The sequence below is a fragment of the Urtica dioica genome, chromosome 4, assembly GCF_054948205.1.
Source record: "Urtica dioica subsp. dioica isolate 48M chromosome 4, U.dioica_male_clone48M_v1_H2, whole genome shotgun sequence".
NCBI classification, from domain to species: domain Eukaryota; kingdom Viridiplantae; phylum Streptophyta; class Magnoliopsida; order Rosales; family Urticaceae; genus Urtica; species Urtica dioica.
The window spans coordinates 8,326,383-8,341,194 of record NC_142759.1 but is presented as its reverse complement, the minus strand read 5'-3'; the positions used below and the strand labels follow the sequence as shown (position 1 = coordinate 8,341,194).

The window sequence follows — 14,812 nt, the reverse complement described above, 5'->3', positions numbered from 1 at the left end:
TCAATACTTCATGCAAGATTCTCACTTTGGAATTGTAATGAGTAAACCCAAAATTGTTTCTTCAATGCGAATTGTCTTCTTTTTTTTCTTTTTTTTTTGGGCATTTAAGAAGTCAAAAATCAAAATACAGGCAGGCAAGTGAGGCACGGCTCTAATTAAATAATGAGATGTACGTCAACAATCCATGCATTCAGCTTTCCGTCATTTTGACTTTTGGTCCTCAAGCAAACATGCACCCTTGCCATGTCATCTCGTCCCGTGCCTTTCCTACTTTCTCGTGGCCACATATATATAATATTTGACAGCTATTATCTTGATCTTGGTCTTCAAAATTAAAATAACCCATTTGTTTGTAAGCTTTATGAAAGCCTAGCTATCTAAGGGTTGTGGTAAGGTAAAATCTATAGGGTCTTTGGTCAGAAAACAAAAATAGAATAAGAATGGTAATAAGTTAATAACTAATAAGAAGTAAGAACAGAAGAACAAGCTCTCTTGTTTGGTTTCTATTGTAATACGTGGACAAGTCAAAAGACAAATATATCTTTACCTCTTCGACTCCATCTTCTTCATCGGTCAATTAAACTTGGGTTATTAGAAGGAATGAAACTTTCATCACATGGCTAGAATACCTTAAATGATTGTTTAAGAGCAAGTCTTTTTTCGGTTCGCTAGAAGAGACCATTGTCCCACTATTGAAACTTGTGCGAAACTCTCTCGAGCACAAATGTGAACATATCTTTTTTACTCTCTCCAGAGAACGTAGGTTGCTCAAATAAATATCTAGGTTGTCCATCGTCCCAATATCATTGCAACCTTCTAACGAGTCTTTGTCGGGGAACTAGTATTGTAAGTGATAAACGATTTGTCTAAGTTTCACCGATTGACTCAAAGCTTAATAGACATTTCGTGATCATGGTTAGATTTTAATCGTCTGCTCTCCATAAAATATCAAAGTATCATCAACAAATAATAGGTTAGAGACATAAATACCTTTGACCTCTCCCGATGCATTATGCCTACTTAGAAGGCCTTATAGGCCTTCTGAAAAAATAAGAAAAAAAAAGATAATAATAAGATGGTGGTCCGGTGTGGGATAATTAAACTCACGGCATGTCTATTTAAGCTTATGCATAATCAAATTGAGATGACCCAACTATGATTTTCGAAATCTATCCATTGTCAAACCAGAGTTTCTTCGTCATGGACTTGAGGTAACACCATTTGATTCGGTGGTCACATAAATTTGAGGTTTTTCTAAAAACAATATCTTTTAATTTAATAGTATTGACACTGTTTGACATAATTTTACTTTTAGAAAAGCGTTTTTAAATTTACTTTTGAAAAAAAAATGTTTTTTTTTTGAAGTTACGAAATCTCTTGTTTTTCAATTTTTTTTATATATTTTGTAATAATACTTTTTAATTTTTATTAAAAATTACTTTTATCAAACACTTTAAAATTTGAGCTTAAAAAAAAAAAGTATAATCAAACTTAATAACTTAAGTCAAACACCCGCGTTTGGAGTCGGGTTTCCCATTTTTTCCAAGAAGAAATAGGTTGTTGTTTTCACGTGGGCGGGTTAATATTCTTAGACACTGTTGAACTTGAATCTGAATTCGAACCTACATTTGACGGCAAGTGCTAGCGTGACAGGTATGTCACTAAAACAAGGCCCCACTAAACAATAAACACAAAGCAGACAGAGAAAAAAAAGAAAAAGAAAAGGAAAATCTATTACTTTCATTGCCTCCAAGGCCATCTCTTTGACCACTCTCCCTTAAGTTAAGACCCAACTCCCAATTCTCTCTCTCTCTCTCTCTCTCTCTCTCTCTCTCTCCTTTCTTCAGAAAAAAAGAAGCAAAGAAAAAGAGGACGAAAAAGTAATTAACTAAAATATATCCGCTGTTGGTAAAAAAAAATGGCCGTTGATTTCATGGCATATAGAACAACAACGAGCAAAGGCAACAACGGTGAGATTAACTTCTCGTCAAAGCTAGAAGAATCAGCCGTCGAAGAAGCAGCCTCTGGGCTAGAGAGCGTCGAGAATTTCATCAGACTTTTATCCAACAACAACAGCAACAACGGCAACAGAATAATGGATTGCGAAGCCGTAGCGAACGTCGCCGTTTCGAAATTCAAACGCGTCATCTCCTTATTGGGCCGGACCAGAACCGGCCACGCCCGGTTCCGAAGAGGCCCGATACCGGACCAAAAGCCGGTCGAGGTCGAGTCCACCAGAGTCTACTACGCGACGCCGATTCAGCAGATCCCTCCTCTCCCTCCCCCGAGGGACTCCTCCGCAACGACAATCAACTTCTCGTCGTATTCGGCGAGCAACAACAAAGCGGCGTCGTATCTGTCGTCGTTGACGGGGGATACGGAGAGCTGTAACCCGGCGTTGTCGTCGTCGACCACCACGACCACCACGACGTCGTTTCAGTTAACGGCGGGGAAACCGCCGTTATCGACCTCCTCGCTTAAGCGAAAGTGCAGCTCCGATACCATAGGATCCGGAAAGTGCGCCAGCGGGTCTTCGGGTCGTTGCCATTGCTCCAAGAAAAGGTTAATTAATAATTGTTCACATATTATTATTATTATTACCAATTATTTTTCTAATATTATGAATGTGTGTGTGACAGTCGAAAAATGAGGATGAAGAAAGTGGTTCGGGTTCCGGCGATAAGCTTAAAGATGGCTGATATTCCACCGGATGATTACTCTTGGAGAAAGTACGGACAGAAACCTATCAAAGGCTCTCCACATCCAAGGTGATTAATTATATACTATTATTATTATTATTATTATTATTATTATTATTATTGTCGTAATGCAATTTTCAAGATGATGAATTATTAACGAGGGGATGAAATGCACAGGGGATATTATAAGTGTAGCAGTGTTCGAGGATGTCCAGCGCGTAAACACGTAGAGAGAGCTCTTGACGACCCAGCGATGCTGATTGTGACCTACGAAGGTGAACACAATCACTCTCTTTCTGTCGCAGAACCATCAAATCTCATCCTTGAGTCCTCTTAGCAGAAGAGAAGAGAAAAACAAAAAAAACACTATGTGGTTTTGCTTCGAAATCTGTCGTCCGTGAAGAAAATAAAAATTAAATAAAAGGGTCTTGTAGCGGTGGTACCGTGGTTAGTAGCTTTGTCTCAAAGGAGATAAATTAGTCGGTTTATTTTTTTTATTTTTTATTTATATAGTTACTTTTTTTTAGCTTCACTGTACAATATCATGGTATTATGATGCTTTATTTTAGGTTACTTTTTTTCTTTTGGGGATAATGGAAAAGTATATAGTGCAACGAGAATGGTGGATTTGGTGGAGGAAAAAAAAAGAGAGGGTCTAATGCTAATTGAATTCTCTTTGATTTTTCCAACTAATACACTTCATTTTGATTGCTATTTTTATGTTTTCCTTTAGCTTCCTCCTCCTAATTACTTTAGAAGATGTCCTAATTACTTTAGAAGATGATTGATGGCGATGACTTTTACTTTTATTTGGTTCCCTTCCTCGACTTGCTAGCTAAAGTCTTCATTCATTTTTTTTTTTCCTTTAAAACTTAAAAAGGAAAATTTAAAGAAGAAGGAAAGGGACCGGGTCAAAGAATTGTAAAGAAGTGGACCAGTGTGTCGTGTTTGGGACGGTTGACTAAAAGAAATACTAACAAATTGAATAGAAAAAAAGAAAAGAAAAAAAGAATGTTGGGTAGTTTGCAAGTGGGACGGCGAAATTTACTCAAACTTATGCAGTGAACGAGTTTGAAGAACTTTCAGAGAGAGAGAGAGATATAATATTTTAATTTATTAATTTAGGTTGTTGGTTTGTGTGTGAGAATAGTTAGTTGGCTTGACAAATAAAAAAAATAGAACGAATAAAGAGGTTGAAAATTGTAGTAGTATGAAAATGAATGAAAAAGTCAAAAGGAGTGGGTGGTGGGTGAATCAAGAAGTATTTTATTGAGGGACCCACCATTCACTGTCACAAAATTTGTTCTTTTGCCTCAGTTCCCTTTGCCTTAACGTCAACCTTACTATTCAAATTTGGTCCCCAAAGTCCATCGGTATTATGGATTCATCATTTTCACACATTTTGTATTTTTGTCCTTTATGCCAATGTTTTATGTGCTGACTATATTAGCCCCTTTGCGGAACTTAGGGGAGAGAGAGAAGTCAATTGAAACTACTGACCTTTTCAAACAATGAACATCTCGGTGTGTGTGGTCACGAGCCATGTGGTTTTATTCAAAGTTTATCTTATTATCACTATCACTATTATTACTATAAGGGAAACTTCCCATCTCCTTAAATTCGGTGGTTTTTGCTAAAAAATGAATTCGTTTAAATTTCTTTTAGACCCACGTTGGGAATGGACAAGATCTTGTGAAAATTGAACTTCACAAACTAGTTTGACGAAATATATAATATGTGGTGGTTTTGGAAGGACACTGATTGCGTTCAAACTTGTTTGTTGTCGCTCTTCGCACGTGAAAGAGGCATTGCATGGACTTGTCGCCAAACGCAGCAGATAAGATGCTGCTTCTTCTGCATCACAGCCCTGCAAAGATTATGAGATCTATTTGATAATGGACCCAAAAGAATAAACCAAAGTTAATCAAATGGGGTTTTGGCCTTTGGTGTTTCCCAATCGATATTTTTTTAAATTAATAAAAGTCACAAGTGATTTAATGTGTTTAGAATATACATAATACATGAGTGCCTAAATAATGGGTACCCTCAAACTGCGAATGTAGGTATGGTTAAAGATTGGAGAGGTATGTGTTGATGTAAAATTGACGCGAAATCCGAACTTATATTCACGGACTCAAGTGATTTAGTTGTTTTGTTATTTTTACGTACATGAGAACATGTTAACGAATGAGGGTTCGATCGATCTTCAACACGAGATCCCATTGGCAGCATTTCCGACATGCCTCCATGAAAGTTTGATTTGCTTCTTATGATCTATAAGACTTCAAAATCGGAAACAATGGCCACCCCTAGTCCGTCGTGATAGTTTGTCGTTGTCGGCTATCACCATGGTAATTTTTGTTTCAAAATGTAGTGTTGTTTTTTGCCGAAATTAGTTGCTTCATAAGTATTTTCATTTATTAGTTTATTTTAGAAACGGTGATTATAGTTTTTAGAAGCGACAAATGCCGCTTCTTTGCTACATATAGTTTGTATTTGTTGTAGTGATAACTCTCAACTCGGACATCCGACCATCACATGTGTAGTCAACCCTAAGCCACTCGTGTTGGCGCTATACGCCACTTGTGCCGTTGAACTCTTAACTAGTTCCAGACATCGTCGATCTGAGCCTATAGGCCTCTAAGAATGCTCATGAGCCGAGAACGTGTGCCGTTTCACCTTTGATCGGATAAAAAAACCAAGAGGACGGGGGCGATTGCTAATGCCAACAAAGCCAGACACTCTGTCCATATTCGAGCACCTAACCTCACGAGAAAGAAGCCGATTTGCCATCAATACAAATGTTTAGAGTTGACCATGCAATGTGATTTATTATCATGATGGCTAATTATTAGACTCGGAGGATGGTATAATCATACAGACTATGTTATCACGCCCCTTTTATAATCCCTCGAGAATCATTAAGTTTGGGGCAACAACACGATATCTAACTCCTTAGAGATGGTCTTAGTTCACTTTCTTAATTTTGATGTTTTTTGTATGAAACATCATTTTGAACTTACGAGTTGTATATTGCGATAAGATTATGAATTTTTTTTCTTCTTATTTTGACTTACACGTAATATAAGAATATGTAGTAATGTTTTTAAGTTTGATATTTTGAGCTTTCATATATTGCCGTTAAAATGAGGATAATGTAAGAGTTTTTTTTATTTGTCATCTTTTGGATCCGAGTTGCTACTCTCTTTTCCTGTATAAGCATAATTTTCATTTAACTCGTCACTTAGACCCATTACAGTTTGTATTTGCCCTTAATGAAGAAGGCTTAGGGTAGGAGGCAATTTTTCTTTACATAATGAAGAAGTTGGAGAAAATGAATCTGAAATTTTGAAGAAGAAGATTAAACTAGTGTGGAAGGAAGAATGTACAAGTTTTTTTTTCTCTCAAAAAATATAATCGATAAATACTAAAGAGACTCATGTAGGAGTCAAAATATCACAGAGGATCGCATAACAACATTTTTAAGAGTGTTTCCATAGCTAGTACTCATAACGAAGTCGAGAAGGAAGAGGCCAAGAGAGAGCGGTAAACAAAGTCAAGGCATTGTGAGCAAAGTCTTCCCAATATCAAAGGGTCGAAAGAAGGACCAGCTAGAACTTGATCACAAAAATCAGAAGGCTTGCAAGCCCAAATGAAAAAGATATGCCACATAAGATTCTGTGGCAAGATCGTAATTAATTCAAATAGATAATATTCCTCAATAGTAAAGATCGGGACCCTTTTTTTTAATCATCTTATTTTTTTAGAAAAAAAGTTTTGCGGATGTTAGGGTATAATTAAAGATTGAAAAAATGGTTAACCGGTTAAATCTTAAACTAATTTAGATGGTGAACGCCTAATCATTAACCGTTTAAAACGGTTAAAGATTTAATCGGTTAATTGTATTTTTTATAACAATTAATCAATTAATTAATCGTTAGTTCCATTTTTTTTATATAGTTGGTTAGCGGCAGGTAACCATGAAATTTCCGGTTAGAAATTAACCGTTTGGTATGTGATTGGAAATCATAAATGTGGTACCTAGGATAGCCTATTGGTAATTCCACACCACTTCCTGTGTGGAGGTCGTGGGTTCAATCCCCACTGCAGCAAAACTGCCTTAAAAAAAAAAAAATCAGAAAGGTTAATTTGTCATTTTTAAAATATTCAAAGTATTTATTTGACACATTAAAATAACTTAAGCGTTACTCAAATCATTAACTACAAATCGAGGGGATATATGTGATATTATAGAAAATGCAAGGGATAATTTTGATATTTTCCCTTTCGAAACTGGGTTACTTTTCGAAACTCCCCTAAACCTTTGGTGCGTGGGGGTTTTGTTTTTCTCATGAGATTCGAACCGCCACAAACTCTCACCTCTTTCGCCAATTCGCTCTCCCGCTCTTCCCCCATGGCCTCCACTCTCGCCTCCGCCGCCGCCGCCGACGACGACATCCTCTGCTCCGACAAACCGCAAGAGGAGCAACGTGGCAGTCCTGCTCCGGCGAGGTGCTTGGGCGGGGAGTCGCGGGTGGACCGGGCCTGGGCCCACTGGACAAGTCTGGGCCGGCCGAAGCTGGTGGTGGCCCCCATGGTCGACAACTCCGAGCTCCCCTTCCGGATGCTCTGCCGGAAATACGGCGCCGACGCCGCCTACACTCCGATGCTCCACTCTCGCATCTTCTCCGAGAACGACAAGTATCGAGCCCAAGAATTCACCACTTGCAAGGTTAGCAAAAACAAATAAATTAGGACTAGTCTTTGGGGATCGTTGCTCTTGATCGCATAACCATTGAAATTCGCAGGAGGATCGCCCGCTCTTCGTTCAGTTCTGTGCAAACGATCCCGACACTTTGCTAGAAGCGGCTCGTAGAGTTGAGCCTTACTGTGACTACGTCGACATTAACTTGGGGTAATGCAAATCCCATCAAGGCTTCTTCTATAATCGAAAATTACTACTATTGGTAAACTATCCAACGCTATTTGATTATAATTCAATTTGTGACGATCGAAAGTAGAAAGTTCATATTCTGCAGTCATGGCTAAACAGTTTGTTGGACAATACTCAACACAGTTACCACAAAATATACAAAAATCAAGACTGTAATTACGTAATCGTTTCTTACGAATATTAGTTTCCAATTTCCAATCAACGACGGGTAGATCTATAGGACATACACGAACACATACTTCACAAGCAATACATTTATCAAATTCAAAATGGATTCGACCGCGGAACCGATCCGCGGTGATTACTTTTTCATAAGGATATTGAATTGAATCAACAAAGCGAATAGCAGTCGAATTTGAATGGAATTTCTGTGCAGGTGTCCTCAGCGGATTGCTAGGCGTGGGAACTACGGAGCGTTTCTGATGGACAACCTTACACTGGTGAAGTGTCTGGTGGAGAAACTGGCGAACAACCTCGAGGTTCCGGTATCGTGCAAGATCCGGCTCTTCCCGAAATTGGAGGACACGATCAAGTACGCGAGGATGCTGGAGGAGGCTGGGTGCTCTCTCTTGGCTGTGCACGGACGGACGAGAGACGAAAAGGACGGGAAGAAGTTCAGGGCCAGCTGGGAAGCCATCAGAGCCGTCAAAGACTGTGTCGGAATTCCCGTCCTCGCCAACGGGAACGTGAGGCACATGGAGGACGTCCGTCGCTGTCTCGCCGAGACCGGCGTCGAGGGCGTTCTTTCCGCGGAGACTCTGCTCGAGAACCCGGCTCTGTTTGCCGGGTTTCGGACCGCCGAGTGGGTGAGCGGCGAAGAAGACGACAGAGTGTTGGACCAGGGTGATTTGGTGGTGGAGTATCTGAAGCTGTGCGAGAAGTATCCCGTGCCATGGCGGATGATCCGCTCCCACGTGCACAAGATGTTGGGGGACTGGTTTCGGCTTCAGCCTCAAGTGAGGGACGATTTCAACAAGCAGTCGATACTCACGTTCGAGTTTCTCTACGGCTTGGTTGATCGGCTCAGGGAACTCGGAGTCAGAATTCCGCTCTACCTCGAGGAGGACAGAGACGGTCTGGTGGCTGGAGCTTTGAGAGAAGATCTTCCTCGTTCCGACTCGTGACATTATCTCTACGTGTCTTCTACCGGAAATTGTTTTGCAGCAAATTTGTTTTTTTGAAGCAAATTGGTTTTTGTCTTCGTCGTATTGAACGTGATAAGCCAGTCAGAATGTTGGTTTTGGGATCCTGATTGTTTGCGCTATTTCTTTAAACTAGCCAGGACTACATGGTTGAAAAACATGTTCTATGTAGAATGGTTAAATCACCCTGAAAGATAGTTCATTTTGTTGAGCGTTCCTTGTGCTAACACGCATCAGTTTTTTACGCTCCTTGTACTGTAGAATGCAATATTTTAGTTATCGAAAAGATGGGACTGTTTTGTAAGGTCTGTAATATTGTTCTTATATTGGTGCTTTTGCAAATTAGCCTCCTGGCTCTTGCTCATGAAAAGACATTGTAAAAAATTTATTCTAAAAAGATTATTATTTATTTTCATCATTTCGAAGAGAAGACAGATCTTAAAAAGGCGATTTACACAGGGATTTAGGACAACCTAGAAATGTTTATTTATTTTATTTTGCTAGAAACCCAAATAATGTAGAAGATACTTTATTTACATATGAACAGCAACACTTATATGCGCTAATACGTAAAGTTTGTCAGAACCTTGCTGACTAGATGCTCTCCGTAAACGGCCTTCTTGAATTTCTTGTTCCCGCCCGTTTTCTTAACGCATATATCCAGCGGTTCTACGGCCGTGTCAAAATTTGTCTGCTCAATGAACAAGCAAGAAGTTAAAGATAACTAAAAATGATTTAGGTTACAAGAACATGAATCACCTCATAAAAGTACGCGACAGAGGTCCGAAACTGTGGGGAATTATTGATAACTTGATGTAAAGTCGACTCGTACAAGCCGTTTGTGTAGACCTGATGTCCGTCAAAACAAGTGTGAATCAACGGTCATAAAAACTACTGTTGAAGAATTCACGACAAAATACGTATATTACCTTCAACATGTCACCGATGTTGCACACAAATGTTCCAGGAACAGGAGGGGCTGAAATCCATTCTCCTGACAGGTTTCTCACCTTCAAAAGACTCAATTCAGTTAATACTATAAACGGTTTATCAGGCTGTTTCAACGCGAAAAAAAAGGTATGATCTTGTACCTGAAGAGCGGTTATATCTTCATCCTGATTGACTAATGTCAACAAACCTGCCATGTTTCATTACATTATGAAAACTGAGATCGGCATAAACAAATATTGTCACTCTTTTCAGCTCAAAGTGAGGCTTACCATAGTCGGTGTGAGCTCCACTGGATTTGTTCGACCAGAAAACCAATCAAAGAAACGAAAGAAGGAAGGCTATCAATGACATCAGTTAAAGTTACAAGTAAAAAAGAACTAATAAACCTTGTGAATTACCATCCAATGTCATTTAGGCTATGACCCATTTCGTTTGCAGGTTTTCCGGGATAACCTATTATACGTGTTACCCAAAATGCATTTCCAGCTCTATCCCCTTCAAACTCATAGGGTGATCCACCCAAAGCTAAAGCTATTCCTCGCATTATGTTTCTTGAAAGGTCTATAAGCAAGAAAAAACAAAAGGATCTGTAAGGACTAGAGAAGATGATATAAACACGAACAATTTATTTCTTTTAAAAATTCCCCTTAGGAAAGTTGGTTTTCTTTCGGAAAACATGCCTGTACATAGGTTAATATACTTTTCCATCACTTCTTTGAAGTTTGGAGGATCCAGTGGCCTACACATAGTAAGAGATAAAATAATGAGTTTAAATACTTATACTCCGAGCTAGGAAGACCAGAAAATTTAGTGCAAAGGCAATGATAACAGCAACAAACCAAAAAACTAGTCATCAGCAAAAATATTAGCAAACACACTTTCAAACATTTCATACTGAGTTTTTAGTTTTGTTGGTTAATTTGTTGGCTTGTCCAAGTAAAATGTTATATAAAATTGTACCAAAGCAAAGTAATGGAATCGAGCAATGAATGCATAGTCTATGTTTCTTATTTTCTCTGTCCAAGTAAAATGTTATATAAAATTGTACTCTCTCTCTCTCTCTCTCTCTCTCTCTCTCTCTCTCCATTTGGATAAGACACTCGCTCGAATTGTGATATCCCAGTACGACTGTTGTATAATAATTGGAGGTCGTACTCATATCAAATTATCTCACACGACTATAGGTTAGTTGAGACTTAACAAAGCCCATCTTCACTTACCATAGATTACAACCTTCCATTACTATGCCAAGATCTCCATAAGCCCCTGGATTCAACTCTTTATAACACTGTTTGCATAGAGTATCACCAACAACAATAAGTATGAAATTGAACAAGCTTCAAATGAAATTAAAAAAAATAACCATACTAAATACCACATAAATCTTAAAACCTATCCAAAGCGACACTACAAAACAGATGGGTTTCAGTTACACACATCGATAGCTTCGTGCATGTCTTCTACACCTTTAGTGATGTTCTCTCCAACCCTTTGATATCCTCTGCAACAAAAAATTTAGCCTAATTAAGCTTAGAACAAATTCTAGCCGTACCGCTGGAATACTAACCTGTAACCGCTAGCAGCGGTCATTTTGATCTTAACTTTCTCGTCGAATGGAAGCTCGAAGAACTCGCGGGACAGCTGGCGTACTTGTTTCAGTAGAGAATCAGGTATGCCATGTCCCTTCTGCTCAATCCAGCGTTTTCCAACAAAGTCAATAATTTTCAATTGTATATACAGAATAAAATAGGACGATTGAGTTCCGTTTGTATTTCAAATCTGTATCTACGCTTGAAGTTACTGTCAATCAACGCACAGACTTCTTTCAATCGGCCATTTCTTTCTCTTTAAAACGATGAACAATGAATTCCAGACAAACAGAGCAGTAATAAGCAAACACAAACGTTAATGGCATATAAAGGAAAGACGGATTGAGATTAAGTACCACATAGAAGAAGCCAGCTTCTCTGCAAGCTTTATCTAAATGATTGACAACAACTGAAACTTCTAGATCTTTGGCCATTTCCGGATCATCGCTCTTTGCCAACAAAGGTGATATATCTACAGTAACATAATATAAAAATATTGTGCAAGAGAGAAAATCGAAGAATTTAGATTGCATGTGTGAGAAATTTACCAATTATAGGGATTGACTTGAAATCTGTGGCCATGGCGGTCGATAAACCTCACTCTTCTCGCTGAATTGTTTTGCGTTGGACCGGCCTAACCGTCGTCGAGTCACGAAACATAAAAGCTAGGACTCATAAAAAATAAATAAATTTAAAATTTTAAAGTAATAGTATACATTTTTAACAATTATTTTTAACATTATTCTCTTAAAATTATAAAAAACAAAAAAATGCGTATCAAATTTTTTTATGATTGAGCACGTCAACTTGTCCATTTTTTATTCAAATACTTACTAATAGACAAACACACAAACAAAAAATCTAATAAGTAGACATTTATAAAAATTAAACTTTTCTATCTTTTGGTAATACAAACGCATTAATTACATCTATGAATTCAAACTCGGATAACATATTTTTTCAATTTACAATACAGCTAACTCGTTCAACCGCTATTGCAACTTAGTTGATCTCAAATAAGATTTTGTTAATTTCAACTTTGCAAACCCTTTTCGGCGAAAGCCACAGCTATCTGAATAGATATCCTATAAGCAATGCACGTATTTGGAAAAGAATATACATTTTTAATATAATCAAGTGTTTCAATCGGACTGCTATTTTCTTACACCAAAATTTCTCTTATCACTTTTAATTCACAAAAGAAATCTAACTCATTAATGTCAGAAACTCCATTGCATTTGAACACGTCTTCAAGATTCAATGAATTTTTTTTCAAAATACATTCATCCAGTGATTTTATCTTTTTGAAATTGAAAATAAATCCAAAAATATTTTCATATGTTTCAAATTGCTCAAATCTATTGGTAAGCGAAGATATAACTTGATCAATGATAAAGAGAAAATGCTCAATTTGAAAATGATTCTTTCGGAGTTAGTTTTTCATCACAATCAATACTTACATCAAATTTTTTTTTTTTCTGATGAATCACACGTTTTTCTAAAAATTTGGGTTCGATTTCCATCTCATTTGCAATATCTTTTTATCGAGATGATGGCATTTGTAAACTCATTTTCCATATAATTATGAAAATATGTGATAAGACCTCTCAATCGATCTATACATCAATCTCAATATGCATATTTTCACTTTGTAAGCTTTTACTTGCAACATTGATAGAAAAATGATATACCACACCAAATAATCATGCTTAGCAAAAATTCAAAATTTTTCTAATTCGTACTCCGCTAGACATTTAGCTTCATTCTTTATTTTAGGATCTTCACAAGTTTCTCCTAAATCAAGCAGTGCATCTCTAATTTTTCATAACCGAAACATATTTTCAACAAGACATGATATTTCTATGTTCTAAAAAGTAAATCACACACAACAAGTAAAAAAAATTAAACAAATTCAATAACCTAAAACATCAACACTTAAAATATTAAAGTTAGAGAGATAAAATCTTTGCTTGAAGTCAATAGATGATTGTAATTCTCTTCTTTGCTTTTCCCATTTTGGTGGTTCAATGTACTTGTCTTTAAACCTCTCAAATAATCACTAATTATGAGAGAAACAAGTTGGTGTTTATGAAATGACATATAATAAAATAAAAATTTATTAATCAAAATTTACCTTAAAGATTAATTCTTTGAAGCTCCTCTCCTATGCATTAATCGTTTCAGCAAGATAAAAAAAGGAAAATTCGTTCAGCGTGCAAGTGAAAAGTCGCATTGTGTAACGGCACATTGGCAAGAAGAGCAAAAGTCGCCCAAACTCATTCAATGTGTAAGTGAAAAAGGGGCCTTTTTATTTCAAATAAAAAATTACAAATTGGGCTTTTCTTCCTTTTATGAATGCAATAAAATTTGGGATTATTCCTATTATATGACCTCCACAATGATTTTGGACCAAAATCAAAGAAGTTCAATTTAATCCTAAACTATGACTATCTATTTTCTTTAAGTACAAAAATACCCTCAATAACTCACTGTGACTTTTTATTGACATTAATACAAATAAGTTACAATGTTTATTGACATTAATATAAATAAAAAAAAGAACATGAATTAATTATTTTTCAATAACTCACTGTGACTTTTTATTGACATTAATACAAATAAGTTTCAATGTTTATTGACATTAATATAAATAAAAACGAACATGAATTAATTATTTTTCAATAACTCACTGTGACTTTTTATTGACATTAATACAAATAAGTTCCAATGTTTATTGACATTAATATAAATAAAAAAGAACAGGAATTAATTATTTTTCAATAACTCACTGTGACATTTTACTGAAATCAATACCAATAAGTTCCAATGTTTATTGACATTAATATAAATAAAAAAAGAACATGCTCATGTTTAGAATTTCAAACAGAACATGCTAATAAAACAGATGGTTTATTGACATCAATGTCAATAAACTAGACGGTTTATAGACATCAATGTCAATAAACTAGACAGTTTATTAACATCAATGTCAATAAACCAGCTACTGTCAACCCCGGCAACACCAAACACATGTTATCAAAATTGGGAATCAACAATATTGTATAAACACACATTTGGGCGCAGTTATCCACCCGACGTTCTCTCGATTCTACCCGGCCTCGCCTCGCCGACTCTCGTGCGGCAGCTCCGTCATGTCTCGGGCCGTGTCATCGTCGACCCGAACCGCCGCTGTGGGCTCTGCGTAGCCCGCCCTAATCGAGCCTAGACCATCGAGAACAAAACTCAAACGAAGACCAAACAAAATCCATAACAACTCAGTTACACACGGCAAAAAAAAAACAGCATACACGGTCAAGTCTCACGGCCAAGTCCAAAACACGTCCAAAAATCAAAACACAACTAGTCTCGAACACAAATTCAAGCACCGAATCACACCAACAACATCAATAATTCACAGAATCGTCAAATCCCTAATTTATAAACCCTAGTATCTAATTCCTTACCTTGATGAAAGAG

At 37.1% G+C, this 14,812-nt stretch overlaps 3 protein-coding genes across 3 annotated transcripts; 2 read left to right on the top strand and 1 right to left on the bottom strand.

Moving 5' to 3' along the window:
• The first annotated feature begins 1,751 nt into the window (after positions 1 to 1,751).
• Positions 1,752 to 3,508, top strand: LOC149400049 (putative WRKY transcription factor 15). Its single transcript, XM_089611735.1, has 3 exons — positions 1,752 to 2,562; positions 2,640 to 2,768; positions 2,877 to 3,508. Exons 1-3 carry the CDS (start codon positions 1,919 to 1,921, stop codon positions 3,034 to 3,036), a joined length of 933 nt encoding a protein of 310 aa, XP_089467861.1. The 5' UTR covers positions 1,752 to 1,918; the 3' UTR covers positions 3,037 to 3,508.
• Positions 3,509 to 7,009: 3,501 nt separating this feature from the next.
• Positions 7,010 to 9,099, top strand: LOC149400048 (FMN-linked oxidoreductases superfamily protein). Its single transcript, XM_089611933.1, has 3 exons — positions 7,010 to 7,431; positions 7,508 to 7,614; positions 8,030 to 9,099. The coding sequence occupies exons 1-3, from the start codon at positions 7,051 to 7,053 to the stop codon at positions 8,775 to 8,777; spliced, it is 1,236 nt and encodes a 411-aa protein (XP_089468059.1). The 5' UTR covers positions 7,010 to 7,050; the 3' UTR covers positions 8,778 to 9,099.
• Positions 9,100 to 9,213: 114 nt separating this feature from the next.
• Positions 9,214 to 12,005, bottom strand: LOC149400047 (homoarginine-6-hydroxylase 2-ODD-C23-like). The gene is made up of 12 exons (XM_089611934.1): positions 11,884 to 12,005; positions 11,692 to 11,807; positions 11,314 to 11,432; positions 11,184 to 11,247; positions 10,967 to 11,034; positions 10,427 to 10,485; positions 10,145 to 10,307; positions 10,016 to 10,035; positions 9,887 to 9,933; positions 9,725 to 9,805; positions 9,555 to 9,644; positions 9,214 to 9,486 (listed from the first exon to the last, which is right to left on the bottom strand). Exons 1-12 carry the CDS (start codon positions 11,915 to 11,917, stop codon positions 9,358 to 9,360), a joined length of 990 nt encoding a protein of 329 aa, XP_089468060.1. The 5' UTR covers positions 11,918 to 12,005; the 3' UTR covers positions 9,214 to 9,357.
• Positions 12,006 to 14,812: the final 2,807 nt, after the last annotated feature.

What these genes read in the sequence shown, in the direction of transcription:
- LOC149400048 (XM_089611933.1), top strand. Translation starts at nt 7,051, where the DNA reads ATGAGATTCGAACCGCCACAAACTCTCACCTCTTTCGCCAATTCGCTC. An exon ending in AAGAATTCACCACTTGCAAG is followed by an intron (nt 7,432 to 7,507) that starts GTTAGCAAAAAC and finishes TGAAATTCGCAG; the next exon opens with GAGGATCGCCCGCTCTTCGT. An exon ending in TACGTCGACATTAACTTGGG is followed by an intron (nt 7,615 to 8,029) that starts GTAATGCAAATC and finishes ATTTCTGTGCAG; the next exon opens with GTGTCCTCAGCGGATTGCTA.
- LOC149400047 (XM_089611934.1), bottom strand. Translation starts at nt 11,917, where the DNA reads ATGGCCACAGATTTCAAGTCAATCCCTATAATTG. An exon ending in GTATATTAACCTATGTACAG is followed by an intron (nt 10,308 to 10,426) that starts GCATGTTTTCCG and finishes TCTTGCTTATAG; the next exon opens with ACCTTTCAAGAAACATAATG. An exon ending in TGGAGCTCACACCGACTATG is followed by an intron (nt 9,934 to 10,015) that starts GTAAGCCTCACT and finishes GAAACATGGCAG; the next exon opens with GTTTGTTGACATTAGTCAAT.
- LOC149400049 (XM_089611735.1), top strand. Translation starts at nt 1,919, where the DNA reads ATGGCCGTTGATTTCATGGCATATAGAACAACAACGAGCAAAGGCAAC. An exon ending in TGCCATTGCTCCAAGAAAAG is followed by an intron (nt 2,563 to 2,639) that starts GTTAATTAATAA and finishes TGTGTGTGACAG; the next exon opens with TCGAAAAATGAGGATGAAGA. An exon ending in AAAGGCTCTCCACATCCAAG is followed by an intron (nt 2,769 to 2,876) that starts GTGATTAATTAT and finishes TGAAATGCACAG; the next exon opens with GGGATATTATAAGTGTAGCA.